This window comes from Apteryx rowi, unplaced genomic scaffold, assembly GCF_003343035.1.
Source record: "Apteryx rowi isolate R43461 unplaced genomic scaffold, aptRow1 scaffold_526, whole genome shotgun sequence".
Classification (NCBI taxonomy): Eukaryota; Metazoa; Chordata; class Aves; order Apterygiformes; family Apterygidae; genus Apteryx; species Apteryx rowi.
In genome coordinates, this window is record NW_020450790.1 from 499,597 (window position 1) to 516,146 (window position 16,550).

At 40.6% G+C, this 16,550-nt stretch overlaps 1 protein-coding gene across 3 annotated transcripts in view; it reads left to right on the forward strand.

Moving 5' to 3' along the window:
• PLXNB2 (plexin B2) overlaps positions 1–16,550 on the forward strand; it is a 260,640-nt gene that overhangs the window by 167,249 nt on the left and 76,841 nt on the right. For 2 of the 3 annotated variants that reach the window (XM_026080566.1, XM_026080567.1), the window contains exons 4-6: positions 10,675–11,785; positions 13,437–13,619; positions 14,494–14,616. In XM_026080566.1, coding sequence (XP_025936351.1) covers positions 10,675–11,785; positions 13,437–13,619; positions 14,494–14,616 — 1,417 coding nt within the window. The remainder of the gene's footprint in view (positions 1–10,674; positions 11,786–13,436; positions 13,620–14,493; positions 14,617–16,550) is intronic. The other variant, XM_026080568.1, reaches the window with a different exon arrangement.

Sequence of the window (16,550 nt, forward strand, 5' to 3'; positions counted from 1 at the left end):
TACCACACAGCCTGTTCTGTATTTATTTGTATCTCTGCTGCTTAACCCTTTATACTGCACGTGATATTTATTTTAGCAATCTGATTTGCTGCAAGCCTTCTATCTTGTGGATTGTGTTTCACTCATTTCCTAGCTATGTTAAAAGCCTCCCCAGATATTTACCAAGTGCCTTTTCTTGCCACGCTTCTCTTCTGCTTATCCCAGCTGATCCGGGCTTGGTGCCATGCATCTCCCCTCCTTTTCCCTGCTCTCCTCATATTCATCACCTTTCCCGGACCAGCTTGCCCCGCAGTTGTCTCTGCTGCACTGTCACACCCATGCAGTGCACCTCTGCTTCAGCTTCTCCTGCTGCAGTGTGGCGCCTGCTTGTCATCTCTTCAGTGCACGTGTTTGCTCCTTCACCCACAGCTGGAGTGACCACTGAGTATCTAAAACCAACAGGCGCCATGGAGTTAAGTATTTTTTGTTGTATTTTCTTTTTCATTCCTCTGTTTGAAAGGCAGAAGGAGGGAAAACAAAAATGTTGTCAAGAAACAGAAGAGATGTTTCCAGACCAGATATGAATTGAGATAGAAAGTCAATGAGGCAGTGAGTGTTTCTGACTTCCATAATGAGGTCTGAAAATCATCTGAGGTTCTTGTTCTTTTTTCCCCCCCTTTTTTTTTCATCTACATCCTGCTTGGTCATCAGAGACTTTCCACAAGAGTATTCAAGCTGGAATAGTAGCAACTGTAGGAGAGGAAAGCTAGGATGCTGTGCCTGAGAAGAAAAGAAGAAGGTGGGGGAAGGAGGAGCTGTAAGAAGATGTGAAAAGATCTGTAAGGGAGGAAAATTAAAATGGATTTTTAAAAAGTGTCATGGACATTAATTTTAAGGGCAGAGAAAAAAAACTTTAATCTCAGAGTAAACAAAATGAGCGACACCACTGTGGACATACAAATGGTACAAATGATAGTTTAAAGAATTTAAAGAAAGACAAACCAGACAAAACCTTGCAATTTATCTCCAGCAGCAGCAGAAGCCAGGAAAATTCTGCATTCCTCAGCTATGTGCTTCTTGGCTCCTGACATTCAGTAAACTTTCCATTTCAAGAATTTTCCCCATCCTCCTCTGCCACTCTGTCTCTTTGTGGCTTGCATTATCAGCTGCCTAAGTACAGTACGTAGACAGTGCTCCATTTAGTGCGGCTCCCAGCCTCCCATTTTCACAGCGCTTCTGTCCCACCTCTCCGAATTTCCTGGATAAATCATTGGCACAGCCAGATGACTGCATTAAAATGAAGGATGCGAGAACCTGTTAAACCCAAATGGGAAAACAAAATAATGAGAAACAGAAGAATACGATGATGAGACACAAAATCACACAGCAAACACTGTCAACTAAGGGGCAGAATTAGGGAAAAAGAGGTTTTGCTGCACAGGGCTGAATAAATTACTTGCCATGTTTGTGTTTTATTGATCTATGTGTTTATAAATTTCATACTGCCTTATCATCGAGGCTTGTACATGATTGTTCTGTGAAGTCTCAAAACATTTTAATTTAATAGGAAGAAAAAAAAATCACGGCCCCACCTTGCGCCAAAACGCCACTTAGCTTCAGGAGTCAGTCTGCCGTTGTGCATGGCTTTGCCACAGCAGGGCAATTCCTGGCTGCTCACCGACCTTCTCCTGCCCTGCTGAAGTCAGCTCGGGGCATTTGCATGCCGTGGGCGCCACCGAAGCGGGACGGCGCTGCAAAGGGCTGCGGTGGCCTGCGTTTGAAATGCAGAGCGCGGTTTGCCGCTTCTGTGTTTAGGGGGAGATGGATTGCCTGTGGGTGACCTCGCGCGTCTCGCCTGCCCCCGTTCTAGGGAAAGTGAAGCTTAGCGCATGCTGGAAATGTCGTCTTTTGGATCCGATTTTTTGTGCGTGTGATTAATGGTTAATTACGAGAGAGGACTGGGTCTGGCAAGGAAGGAGCCAGAATAGTTTGTGTTTGTTTCCACATGGTCATGCTCAGATTCCCTCGCACTGTGGAAAAAAATCCCCCTCCTTTCTTGTTTCTTCCAGGGGAAGTCCAAAAACAGTCCTTGAAGATGACCTTAGCACTGAAAACAAGCAATTCGTTGTTGTAGCATGGAGCTAGTGACACAGAGTCCTTTTACTATCAGTATAAATGCATTTTTTTCCTTGAGCTGCAATACCCTCATTAGCACAGGCAACGCCAATGAATTAAAGCTGTCCTAGCGCTCTGGTGTTTCCTTCCCATGCTCTAGGCTCTCTAGCATTTTCTGCTGGGTCCTCAGATAAAGCAACCAGTTTTCCTGAGTTGCAGAAGGGGTGAAATCAGCCGGTGCTTGCCCCGAGCTGGCAGTCATGGGTGCCATGGTGCCGGTTCCTGTCACGCAGCTGGGATGCCCCCACGTCGCCAGTGCTCCGGGATCTGCAGGGGCCTGTGGTCCTGCACAGGCGGCAGACTGGTGTGCAGACCGGGTGAAGCACCAGATACAGCTGGGTATCTGGTCCATAAGGCAGTTTTGTGCTCAGCGCTCAGTGATGTTTGAAAAAAATAAAAAACTTTTTTTTTTATTGGGGGACCCTGTGGTTTTGCCAAAGCCAAGGAATCTCCTGGTTCGAATTCCTGCCGAGGCAGCTGCCTGCCATGAAGCACATCACTCGGCTGTTTTTCTTGCAGGTCAACTACATCTTTGTAAAACCGAGAAAGCCAGGCCTCATAAAAATGGTTTTATTTCTACTGAATATAGGAGGAAATAACAAAAAAGATGGGAGGGCTGAATACAGAAGCCCAAATTGAAATGAGATATGGTGCAAAAAGGCCAGTTTGTGTAGGGAATGTGTAGGCCTTCTAGTGTTCTCCTCTTTTCTTGGGTGGTGATGAATGGATACGTGGGACTGGAATTACACATATGCAGTGATCTTATTTGAGGTGGTAATATAAACACTTGTCTTTATAATAAAAATTACAATAATAAAAATATGGGTTTGAAGAGCCCTTTTTGGCATAAACTACCCGTATATCAGAGTGTTTTATACCCAGTAATTGTTAATATCTAATGCTATGGAATAAGGTCTTTTCTCAGTAGCTATTTTTATTGATTATTATTAAGCTAGCTGGCATTGTGAACTCTGAAGGTACTTTCATTTACAGAATTCCTGTTTTGATTCCTGCGAGCTCCAAAAAAAAAATCTTGGACTGTAGCAGAATCTGTGGTAGAAGAGATTTTAGAAATCAAAACCGGGGCTGATCTGGCTGTAATAAACGAGGGAATTCATTAGAGTTCAGCTTTGTGCAGCACAGCTTTGCTTCAGAGAGTTCATATAAATCTACAAAATTCTGCTTTTTTGGTTTACCTGCTGATGTTGCAAAGACAGCACATTATTGGAATTTCTTGAGTTGGACTGCAAAATATTTAAGCATACATTTTCTGAGTCTCATTAGCTGCTGTTAATGCTCTTTTGAATGAGTCCTAGTTGCAAAATTGAGACTTACCCTCCTCCTCCTCCTCTCTTTTGGTCTGAGTTTGGATCTGGATCAGAATATTGAAGATTCTGGAGTTTAGGTGTGTTTGGATGGAAGGTTTTCATTCAGACTACTAGTAGTGTATTAATTTAGTTTGAAGCTAATGGCATAATTATTGCTGTGAACCCTGAATTTGCTAGCAATTTGACTCATTTAAACTTTTCACTCAACCCTGCCAATTTTTCACCAAGTCTGAGAGGCCTTTGTGGGGACACTCTGGGATCCTTGTGGATTCAGGATCTGCTGTGGAAAGCAGTTGTGCTCCACAGCTGTTAGCTAATGCTTCAGCTGTAAAGCCTTGAAAAATCTTTTTCATGTTGGGATTGGGAAGCATTTTTGAAGTGAAGGACTGTTCGGGTTTCTGAACTGTTTGTATACAGGAATCCAATTTGCAGTAGTTGCCAGAGATATGAGAGCTGGATGAAATTCCATGTTTGATTTCCCCCCTTCCTTGGAGACTCTGAGGCGTGAGGAAGGTGGCAGGTTTGGTGACCTCTGGTACCATGACTGGTGGTACAGATTCTCAAACTCATCTGATGATGATATGTGGATGACCTTGGTAGTAAAGGTCCAAAAAAGTCCGTAAAGTTCTCTTTGAGCAGCCTCATATATGCCACGCTGCTTCATCCTTTCTGAACCCTTAATCTCCCAGCTAGCCATACTGTGGGATGTCCCACAATGTCCGTTCACGTTAATGGTCTGTCTCAGAAAAGGAGTTATATGAGCTCTTTCTGCAAGAGCCACTGCTGATACCTCAGGTCTTGTGAAAAATAAGGTTCTTCAGAGATACAGCGACCTTTCCCCCCTCGCCCCTCTCCCCAGTGAACCACTGGGTATATGCTCTCTCATCTCCCAGCCACCATTGGCCTGTTCTGGTGCTGCAGACACAAGTGATGGGTTCACTCTTCTGGGAGCCCTCGGGCACAGCTCATGCTTGCCCAGACAGATGAACCCATGGTATAGGAAACACTAATTTTCTGTGACCTCAGTTTATTGTTCCATATTTTGTCCATTTACTTTATCCAGGGATCACAGCAAAACACCTGCAGAATGCACAGGGACTGAGAGGGTAGCATTCATTATTTCCTTTGCAAATCTGTAATTTGCAATGCTCCTTATAAAAGAAGATCCATCATCTCTATCAGTATAACTGTTAAAAAAAGCATAAAGCTTATATTATTGATGATTACTCATTTAAAATATAAGAAAAATGATTAAGATTGACCTTGTCTGGCAAACTTTTGTCTTTCATATCAGGAATATAATCTGTGTTATAAGTATTTGTCCCTTTTGTTGCCACTTCTTTAGCAATCTGACCAGATGTGATGATTTGTCCCATACCAAGATGCCTTATAGCTTAGCAAATTGTGTTTTGAGGAACAGTGAAAGAGAAGGAAAATGAATCCTTTTACGTTTGAGCAGTAAAGGGTATCACATCTTTTGAAGAAATGGATATTGGTTTTTTGTTTTCCACAAAGTGACCTCCCGAAGAAGGAACAATCTAACAGGAAACCATCACGACTAAAGGGATAGTCACCTCTCACAGCAGTCACTATTCTGGTTGTTTCTACAAAGAATTTTTTGGATCTCTGCCATAGTCTACAAAAGAAGTTGTTCTTCTTCCAAAGCCTTTCCAGGATGTTGCCTCCCTCTTAGGAAATGTGTGTGAATCCTGTGGAGTTTCTTACTAGGTGATTCCTTCTCTGAACCAGTGAACTGCATCTTTGATGAGCTTTAGGGAATAGTAAAAAGAGTGGTGGTAGGAGGGGGTGGGAACTGTTCCCATTTACCTACAGTTCTCACAGAAATTAGCAACTTTGAAATCCCAACCGAATTTCTATTCATCTCCTATCTAACACAGGTTCTGTGATTTCTGTTCTGAATTATTTTAGCTTAAAAATGAAAACTGAATTATTTTTAACTTGTAGAAAACCTATCTGAAACTAAAATCAAAGTTGCCCAAAATGAGGGAGAAGAGAAATTTCTTTTCTCTTAATTCTCTTCTCTTTACTAAAAATCTCTAAGCCATTTGGGTGGCTCCTTTGGACTTTTACCTTTTTATGTTGCAAGATCTGGGGGGGGTTCCTCCTGATTAGGGGAGAGTTTGCAGCGGGAACCAGAGTTCTCTGCACTGCTTACTCTAAAAGCATATTAGATCAGTTTTGCAAACTGATCTGTTGGCAGAAGTGTTTGTCTCTAAACCCAGAATTTCAAGGAAGAAAACTTTGTCTAGACTAGATGATGTAACAGAGTTTACTTCAATATAGTATGGTTTCGCAAAGAACTTCTCTGCAGAAACACCCCAGAAGATAAACGGACACAATTATTCCTACACGAGGAAGTCTTTCTTGTTCAGCATTTTTGGGAATATCACTTGTTTTAGCCCACAATTATTTAGATTTCAGGCAAAATTTGATATGCTTTCACTTCAGCTGAAATTAATATAAGAAATCAAGTAACATAAAGCTAAAGTTTTGTTTAAGACAGAAAAAAGAACTGGGGATGGCTGAGAAGTTGAAGGTTCTTGCATACAGGTACAGCAGAGGACTGGGCAGTAAAGGAGGAAAGCTACAGACATATCCATATAAATGTCTCTGCTGAATTTTTGAGTATATTTACAAGAGGAGTATGAGGTCAAATTGAAGCTCACTTTGTGCTTGTGGATTATAGATGCTCTTTATTTTCTGCATATCTTTTGAAGAATTAACTGCTACCTAAGGTTATTGGTCTTGTCTGAGAAAAAAACATATATGTACTTAAATTTAAATTGATCCGCTTAGAAATAGGACAGAGCACTGATAGCTGTGTCATTTCAGTACAGTGTCATTTTATAATAGTTTCCGCTGTATGAAAATGTTCTCCTGGGTGCTCTGCACTTCCTGTGCGTAACTTGTAGAGTTTCTTATTCCTTGTAAGCAGCAAGAAGTTGCTTGGTTTCAGTCAATTTCTTTTAAAGTACTTGGCGGCTAATATCATATTGTCCTTATCACCAAATAACATTGTCACCTGCCAAGTCTCGGAGTGACTGGAGAGCGGCTATATGTTACTCACACTGTTTTTTTAATTAACATGCACATTTTTATAATAAAATTCTTCTGCTTTGGGAATATGTTTATTATTATTACCATCCTTTCAGGATATTCATAGAAATGACTTTCAGCTCTGTATAAAGCAGAAGAGTCAGAATAGCTTTTGCAAGAAGAGTATTTGGGGATGGGGGAAGGGATGGGGAAGGCAGAGATGGAAAAGGGAGAAGTCCAAGGGTTTGCTCAGAAGGCAATGATTATGCAGTTCAGCTAATCTTGATGGGAGAGTGATAAAGATGATTTTAATCATATTGGGGGGCAGGGCAAGAAGGAGGATAGAGACAGGACTTTGAGAGTGAAAAGAATGATAACATAATAATCAACTGCTCTACTGGGCTTCTTTTATCCTGATTGTGCCAAGTGCTTAAAACTAATGCAGGCTGGGATCAGTGGGCATACATCAGCTCTCAGGACCAGGGCTTGACTTTGAGTAAACCTCACAGGCTCATGTGTAGTTACAGGATTAATCCACTAGACATACGTTTGCCCATGCTGAACATCTCGGGTTCCACTCTCCAGCTCCAGCCTGGGTTTCTTGCTCCTTTTCTTTGTTGTTCCTTTTCTTTTCTCTGACTTGTTCATCTAAAACAGAAGCTTTTTGCAGCAGGAAAATGTTTCTTGATACATTTCCACAGCACCTAACTCAATAGGGCATCTGTGCTAATAGCTGCCTGGTAGGTCCTACCACAAGCAGCTAGCCTTAGCAGGATTTTTCCAGCTGCTGCTTACCTGAGTTGAGAGCAGATGAGGATGAGCTGTGGTTATAGTGCCTCTCATTTCATTTGGGTTTGCTTTTCCTTTTGTTAAGTCTGGTCTTTTAGAAGTGCGTGGAGATTTAGTTTTGTATCTTTTCCATTGTGTATTTAATTTTTATTTACTGTTTGCTTTGATGAAAGGGAAAAAATGAAATCAGTAGATACGGAGAAGGAAGGAGAGAAGGAAGAACTGTTACCCTGACTGGAAGTCTGAAATAATCTGACCATATTCAGCATGAGACCAGGGTGGCAGGAAGTGAATGCCAAAAAAAAAAAGAAAGAAAAGAGAAAGTAAAAAAAAGTAGAATTAATGGAGAATGCATGTAGTTCTGAATAATTTAAATAAAGCTTTTCTTTCTAGTGCCTTACAGGATTTGTCTGGCCAGTTTTGCAAGAGGCATTTTTGCTATAGTATTTTTTAATGGGATTTGAGCATCATGGACCTAATGATCTTCCTAACAAAGATTAAACTCTCATTACTTTGTTGCTGGTATTCATTTTGTAGTCCCCAATGAAACTGGAATTGTCGTCTTCTAGGTGGGGTCCATACATGGTTCTTAAGAGGCTGTCCTTGTTCCTCAAATTTTAATTCTCAAGTAAACAAGGAAGCAAATACCAGGGAGGAAGTGTTACCCGTTTTATACAGAGAGATTAACTGCTTTGTTTGTAAGAATCTGTTTTAGAGCTGCAAAATGTATTCATCTTCCTTAAACCCTGACTCTGGCATGAACCAGCAAGACTGTCCTTCCTGCCCATGGGACAAAGACATGTGTATTGGAAGTTCAGCTTGTGTCATTAAGCTGGATGCCACAAATGGACAAAACGCTGCAGAAAGGAGAGATTCAAATTAATGAATACTGTTAAACAGTCCATTTCTAATATCTGTCTTACAATTCAGTAATGCATCTTAAAGAGACACATTTTATCCTTGAGGTTTTTTTTTTTTTTAATTCCACTGAAAGAAATGGACGTGGGGGTGAGCTGAGTACAGAATTTAAGGTACAATAAATTACTTTCCCTCATTAGAGGCATAGTTTATAAGCACACCTATTTATGGCTTTTTTGATTGAGATCTGAGATAGCAATGATCTGTACATGTTTTTTACATTGTGGGAAAAACATGAACAAAAGAACCTGTATTTTTTTGCATTTGATCCTTGTACAATAGGTAGTAGAATGATACAACTCTTAGGAAACAACATTGCAGTAGTATATCAAGCTGTTTTTTCATCTCATTGCAAATAACTGTAAGAGACTATATTTGAAACTAGATGACATGCATTATGATATGCCATTTAGCCACTGAGATGTAAGCTGGGATCAAAGCTTGTTTGGAAAATTGAGGTCCTTAGGAGCAGGAAGAAAAGAATGATTTCTTACAAATAATATAAGAATTCTTCTGAGCTCTTTGGAGCGGGTGTAAGGTTGCTGTAGAGAAGCCTAACACTTCATTTTTTTCAAGGTATGTGCTGAAGTCAGTATATATCAGAAATAGGGTATAATTCTCAGACATTTCCTGGTCACTCGGTCGTATGAGGTCAGCCTATCATTAGAAGTTAGGTTTATGCCCTCGGTAATGTGCTGTCTCTTCTTTGACCTCATTTTACAGTTAACTACTCGGTTTGATTCATGATATGAGTTTTAGCAAAATAAGACTGAAGATAGCTTTTTATTTTGTCTTTGTTATTATTTTGAGTTACATTTAGTAGGTTTTGGTTTTTTAGAAGTTAGAGTCACTCTTCCTTTAGAAACACTCTTCTCACTGTTGCACGCTCATTCCCTGAGGAGCTAAACACAGTGAATGCTGGAAGGAAGGATTTGTCTTGCTGGATTGCTGGTGATGCTGCTCTGGGTTTCAGGCCTGGCAGATGGTTTGTTCTCACAACAGCTCTTCCCTCCCTGCTCAAAACCTTTTGCAGCCTGGTTGTTGACATTTAAGTCTTGTTGTCCAGTATAAATGATGATTCAGGCAATTCCCTTTCACATCCCACCACAGTTTATTGCTACTGCCAGAACAGAAGCTTTGGCTGGCACAGGAGCATGTTTTTTTTATCGCTATTATTTTTCTTTTATTTCTTTCAGTTCCTTGTTTTGGCATTTTATGCTGTTTTCATCCTCCTACAAGACTTTCCCCTGTTAAATTGCTTTGTTAAAGTCTCTTTTGCCTTTTCTGGGTTTTATTTTTCCCCTTCTATTCACAGTTCCTGATATTTTCAGGTTTGACTTAAGATTTCTTTTAACTTTACAGATGCCTTTCTCATCAGACTATGAGGTCACATGACTAACTTTCAAAATGAAAATACTCTGGATCATATTTATTTTTCAGTATTTCCTCCAAATGTGATTTATGCCTTATCCCTAACGCCCATATGTCCAAGCACGCCTGAAGAAGGCATGTTTTCTGCTTTCATAACTTAACACTTGCAGGTCTGAAAATGTTGTGTGCTTAGAAAGCCAGTTCGGACTTGCCTCCTCATTTAACTCCTGGAGTTAAAATTAGGCTCCTTCTTACAAGTTTCAGAAGGTGTTTGTTTAATTGCAAACAGCCAGGTGATCTTCCTTGGAAGTAGAAAGTCTGAAAAAGCAGGTAACAGAATCTTAAGCCCACAAAACTCTAAGTGATGTTCTTGAAACAGATTTAAAACAATTAAGTTTCACTGCTTAAGTGAATTGAAGTGTTAGACTGTGATGCATACCAGCAGTCAAAGGAAATGTTACATACTAAGGGCTGTGCCGCCCTCCAGCTTCGCACCAGTGAGAAGGACTAGTGTAACGCCTTCTTTAACAGCATCAGCTGTCAGATCCAGACTTACTTGCAGTCAGTGGAAGGATTTTTTCCTTTACCTGTCAAGTCCTGCAACTCTGAATGCCTCGAGGAATTTCATGTAAATTCTGTCCCTCTAGTAAGGGGGAGCCAGCTGAGACACTGGGATCATCTGGCTTATTTTTAAAATCCCTGTAGTAAACAATTCACAAAACACAAAGCTCACTGGAGAAGCGCTACCACTTCTTGCCTCTCTGCCCTGTTTCAGATGGTCTGTTGACCTCACTGTGCTCTGTAGCAGGACTGATCATCTAGTTAGTGATATAATAGTCAATTAGGCATGTGACCTTGTTTCGTCCTTCCCCAACATATTAAATTGCTAGACAATTAACATGATTTGAAACTTTCCATAATCTTCATGATGTTTGCATATGTACAAGGATGAATATATTGGTGTATGAAAACACTAAAAAAAAAAAACCTTCATGCTGCTGAATTTAATGTAAACTTTAAGTATGTTTTATGTTTTTCTTTTCTTTTTCCCTTTTAGGTATTACACAGAAATGGCTTTATGGACCTGGACACTGAGCATTTTGAGCTGTTTTTGCTTCACCTTATCCAAAAATGAGGAACTGAAATATTTTCAGAGTGCCACAGAACTGAATCACCTAACAGTGGATAATGACACTGGGAGAGTCTATTTGGGAGCAGTAAATGCTCTGTACCACCTTACAGAAAACATGGAGGAACTTGAATTTGTAGAAACAGGTCCAAAAAAGGATAACAAAAAGTGCACACCTCCCATAGATGAAAATCAGTGCAAAGAGGCAGTAATGACTGACAATTATAACAAGCTACTGTTGCTGAACAAGGCAGATAAAGCAATTGTGGTGTGTGGAAGCCTTTTTAAGGGAATCTGTGCCATCAGAAATCTAGAAAACATTACAAAAGTTGTGCATTATGTGGACAGTAGTGGAGAGAAGTCCTTTGTAGCAAGCAATGATGAGAATGTATGGACTGTGGGACTGATCACTTCCTTGAATAATGACCGAGTGTTGTTTGTTGGGAAAGGGAATGGGCCAAATGATAACGGGATAATAATTAGCACTCGGCAGCTCTACGAAAGTGATGGGAAAGACATTTTTGAAATGTATACAGACTCAGCAGCTGTTAAGTCAGCATATCACTCATCAAGCACACAACAATTTGTTGCAGTCTTTGAGTATAAAAATTATGTTTATTTTATTTTTAACCAGCAAGAGAAACAGCCCGTCAATAACCGCACGCTTATTGCACGTTTGTGCAAAGACGATGCCCATTATTATTCCTACTTTGAAATGGACTTAGGATGTAAAGATGATGATGGTGCTTATGATCACTGTCATTCTGCTTACGTCACCACGCCAGGAGAAGAGCTGGCCAAGAGCATGGCTCAGCAACAACAAACTGTGGATACTCTGTTGGATGACAAAGTGCTTCTTGCACTCTTCAGCAAAGTAAACAAAGATAACGGCTCTCTAAAATCTGCCATGTGTGTGTTTTCCTTGAGGCACATCAATGAAAAGATGGAAAAAAATCGGAACGATTGCTACACTAATCAGAATACCAGCGCATTTTACAAACTCTTTGCAGTAGAAAACCCATGTGGATTAAAGGGACTGGTAATATCAGCCTCAGTTTTAGAATCTGTGTTAGAATTAGTGTAAAATATACTGTGTCTTATTTTAGGTGACTTTGAGGCTTTGAGCTAAAGTATTGTGAGATGACATTAAATCCAGCTTCTGAGTTTTCAGTACTCTGGAAATGGAGTGTGATTGGGGGGTTGCAGAGTAGGTCAAGCAAGAGGTGGCAAGATTGTCATAATTTGGAGCCTTTTGAATAAGAATGGTTGTCTTCCAAAAGATATGTCTTATTTGGTTTCATAAGTGTGCTTTTTTTAAAAGGTTCCTTCTGGTATGGAAATTAATAAGTCAAATGCAGTGATTCGTTATGTCCATGATCAGCCTTCAGATGATCACTATGTATATATAATTCTGGTCTCAGCCAATACATTTTTGATGTTTTTAACAGTATTAAGAAACATTTAGCTGGTATCTAGAGTTCAGTGTTGTTTCTCACTTGGATTTGAATTTTCAGATACCTGGAAATATGCATGTTTCTTACATTCAAGCAGTGTTTGTATATTGTTCTGGCCCGAAATATGTCCATAGCCTAATGGCCATCTGCCTTTTCTTTTTATGGTTTGTGATTACCATGGCTACAAAGTTTTTGGAGGTCACTGTTTGACATTTTAAGATAATGTTCTCCCATTCATAACTGTGGCTTTAAGAGCCAGTCTTCAGCATCCCCATTGGCTTTTTGATGTTCTTGCCCACACCACTCAATCTATTCCCAAACCCCACTTGTGCACGCCAACCCTAAACTAGGCTGAGGGTTTGAATCAACTTAAAAATAACTCAGCCAGCTTTTAAAAAGATGGCTTAATTCCCCAGCCTGAATAAGCTGCATGCTTGCGTAAGCAGATGTTTCAGCACAACTTGAGAAGGTGGTGTGCAACAGCCCAGGGGTAGGAGTGAATAGCAGAAGAGAGGAGGCATGGGAATACCTTTTACTGGTATTAGCCCAGCATCCTTCATCTCATGAAACCACAATCCTCCACACATTAGGTGCCTAGCACAGGTAAGAAGCCAAAGGAGCACTTTTGGCTTCCAAACACCACAGTGCTTCTCACTGCAATACCTGTGTATCTGAGGTGAGCATCAAATATACAAATTCTGAATGTGACAAATGGAGAGGCCCTGGCTCCCTGAAAAAAGGAGGTGAGGGTGTCAGATCAGAAAGCAGTCTCATTACCAATTTCAGCAGGAAAGCCAAGCTGTGACTGAACTTTCCTCTGGTGGAGCTCACTGCAGTTTAGGATTGAAGCATATTGAAGAGGGAATGCATTGAAGTTCATGACACAGTTGTCAGTGCATTGCTTTTCTATGGATAGAAGCCAATTAAGAAAGAAAACAAAATAAAAAAAACAGCCTTCAATGGTTACTTTGTAAGCTGTGCTTCTGTAGTGAAACAGAAACAACACATTTTCTCCCTCCATCTCTCCTGGGAGGTGGAGGTATTGGAGCAGTCTGCAATTAGCAAACTGCTTTCTGATTGCTGCCTCTTGGCTTGGGGAAAATAGCCAGACAATCCATTTCTCTCCCTGTATGTCTGAGGGATATTATATTGTAGTAATATGGTTGCACTGCACTCTTAGCTAGGAATTAGTGATCTGAATGTTTAACATCATTCTGTATTGCTATTCCTTATTAGAATGCAAGCAAAAATTTCCCCTGTGGCTCTGAACACTTACCATACCTTTTGGGAAGTAAAAATGGTGTTATAGAGAAGCCAGTATTACAAAAAGAAGGGATGAATCTCACGGCTGTTACTGTGACTGTGGAAAATGGGCATACGGTGGCATTTCTGGGAACTTCGGATGGTAAAATTCTTAAGGTAAAGTTTCTGACTTAAAAAACTGGAAGGTGTTTAAAATGTTGCAATTTGTAGTAAGAGCATGCTTCTACTCTAAAAGTGTATGTGATTTGTAATATCACATCTCAGGAATAGATTCTCTTGGTGTTTGGTATTTTTAATTTCAAAGGAAAAACAGCTTCTCTCTTATGTACTGCAGCTTCTCTGATACACAGGTTGAATTAGCATCTCCTGAATGTCACTTTTGTCTAAGGTTTAGGTACCTACTGAGAGCCCTATATAAATAGCCGTAGGTAATATAACAATTGCTTTACTCTTATCTCTATTCAAGCCCATATTAGTGGGCTACACAATTTTTCATCTTGTAATCAGTCTGTCCATTCAATCAATGGAATATGGATAAAAATATAAAGCTGAAGGTGGAGCTCTGGTAAATTCTGACTGTTGGGTATGGGGATTAAGTGTTCATGTGTGTCTGCAGTGTTAAAGTGCCAAGATTGAAACACAACATATGTTCTTTTGCTTGAAGGCAAGTGATGGCCTTGCATCTCTATGTGCTTTGAGATTTGAAGCTGACACTATTGGTTACCATAAAAGAGAACAACAAATTTGGACACCATCAAGTGCAAAGGCTCAGAGTTGAGAATATGAATTTTACAGCACTAAAAATAAATCAGTATTTTTAAAAAGTCAATACAAATTTGAACTATTGCAAGCAGTGGGAGATTTTGTGACTTGTATTCTGTGCTTGCTGTTTTTGATATCAAATGCTTCAAATTGAAATGTTTTCTCCAATATATATTTGTGAACTTGAGTAAACACAGGGTTTTCATGAATGATCATTGAAAACAGTAAAATAGCAACATTAACCACCTCTCTTTCCTCCATGAAATAGGTGTTCCTGTCATCCTCTGCAACTGAATACAGCTCTCTTACTGTTGAACTAAACAAACCGATAAAGAAAGACCTGGTCGTTGACAAAACCCAAGAGAATCTGTACGTGATGACCACAGACAAGGTAGAGTATCCCTCTTCTGTCAAGGGGTCAGGTCAAGTTTAACTTTCTCTGCAACTTTACCTAAGGTCTGTTCATCTCACAGTTATTCTCAGAAGTTGTGCTGTTTGGTGTGGCTCCTCCCACTCATGGTTCGTATATGCACCTTTGCAATGGGGAGGAACACAGCACGTTACCAGGAAATGAGAATGATCCCAGCGGTAGCAGGTGGATGTAAAAAGAAGGTGAAAGGCCTTCTTTTACCAGCTTCTGCAGCTCTCTACTTCAGGCTCACTCCATCAGGCATGAGCAATAGGACTGCAGATGCCTGTAAAGCTAAGCAAAGAGGGTTTATATGATCCTTTTAGTGTTGGCAGTTCTTCTGACTTCAAGGTAGGTCTCTCCAAAAATGAGACTTTTCTCAACTCCAAGCTGGTGTACTATCACTTGGGAAAAAGTTATGTCCTTAATGAGTTTGGGAATGGGAAGTGAGTTCACCCCTAAAGCTTTCAAAGGGGATCTGTGAGGAGGATCATATTGTGTTTGGCAGCAGAACACACCTCTGGGTCAAGCTGCGGCACATGACAGGGCAGTCACAGGGCTTGGGCTTTGTCCACAGCCTCACCACAGTGGTGCCCGGGTTGCTGTAGCTGGCGCTGGTCCTTCTAAGGAGCACTGGAACGCTTCAGGATTTAGGATGTTGGTGGCTGACATAATAGCATTTACACATGTGTAAAGCATCCCAGAGTTTTCATGAGTCTTGCTGTCAAAAGCTAAGAAGCAACGGAAAGAACTGCAACTTCTGGAAATACCTTTGTATGAGTTATGAGTTCCTGCCTAGAGCTGAATCAGTGCAGCAGGAAAGATCAGACTCTGCCACAAAAGGAACAAACAGCCTTTTCTAGGTTTCCCTTCTCTGTGCTGGCGGGTGAGGCAGAATGACTATTTGTGAAGGAAGAAAGAAAGAAAAAAAAAACAAGCAGGAAATGAGAGGGATGCCGGATTTCCCCCTCACCTCTGGCTGCAACCTGCTTCTGACACTTCTCTTTGTGGTCACTGGAGCTACCAACCTCAACCACGTGGTTCACCAGCTGTCCCGGACAGGATGGGTGACAGACTGCTGCCGTCTGCCAATCTTCACCACTGACAGTGACACTGAATGGGACATGGGAAATGCTCCAGTAGCACTAACAGAGGGAGAATGATGGTGGCTGTGAAAGGAGAGTACAGTATATGGGGGAAAACGGTGGGAAAAGTGTCTTCTGTTTCTGTTTTATAGAAGGATTCATAAATTTCTGCTGTGGGAATGTTATATTCTAGCTGAAGGTTTTCAGTCTAGAAGCCACATTGGAAAACATGCCAGATTAGTAACTGATAAAGCATTTAATAATACAAAAGTGTGAGAGAGGTTATTTCATTTTGTGAAGTAGCTGATACTTCTAATCCGGCTTCCATTCAGATTTGGAACAGCACTCCAAATCTCAAAATTCTCCACAAAGACAGGACAGCCTGGCACCCCATTTGACAAATTAGCACACTGTTTGAAAGCCCCAAAGTCCCTACCAGGCTATCCAACGAGCTGCTGAGCAGCATGAAGGATGGGAGCAACCCTGAAGGAAGACAAGTTTTCTGGTTACAGTCTGCCTGAAAAGGTAGCATTTAGGCAGGCCACAGCCTAATTTTTCAGAGAAAATCTGGAGAAATAATTCCATCTTTACAAAATGTTTAAATTTAGATAGTGGTAATTTGCTACCAAAGAAAGTATTCAGTTTAATCTTTTCCAAGTAGTTCTCCCTAGCCACTGCAATTTCTGAATAATATGTATAATAGTTTTCTTTTACAAAATCTGTTCAGCTTAAGTATGAATAACTAAGCTTGGGAGCTCTGTAATGGCATTACATTACTGTCATCTTCAGGAGTTAATTACAGTGAATGGTCCCACCCACTTTTAGAGCTAG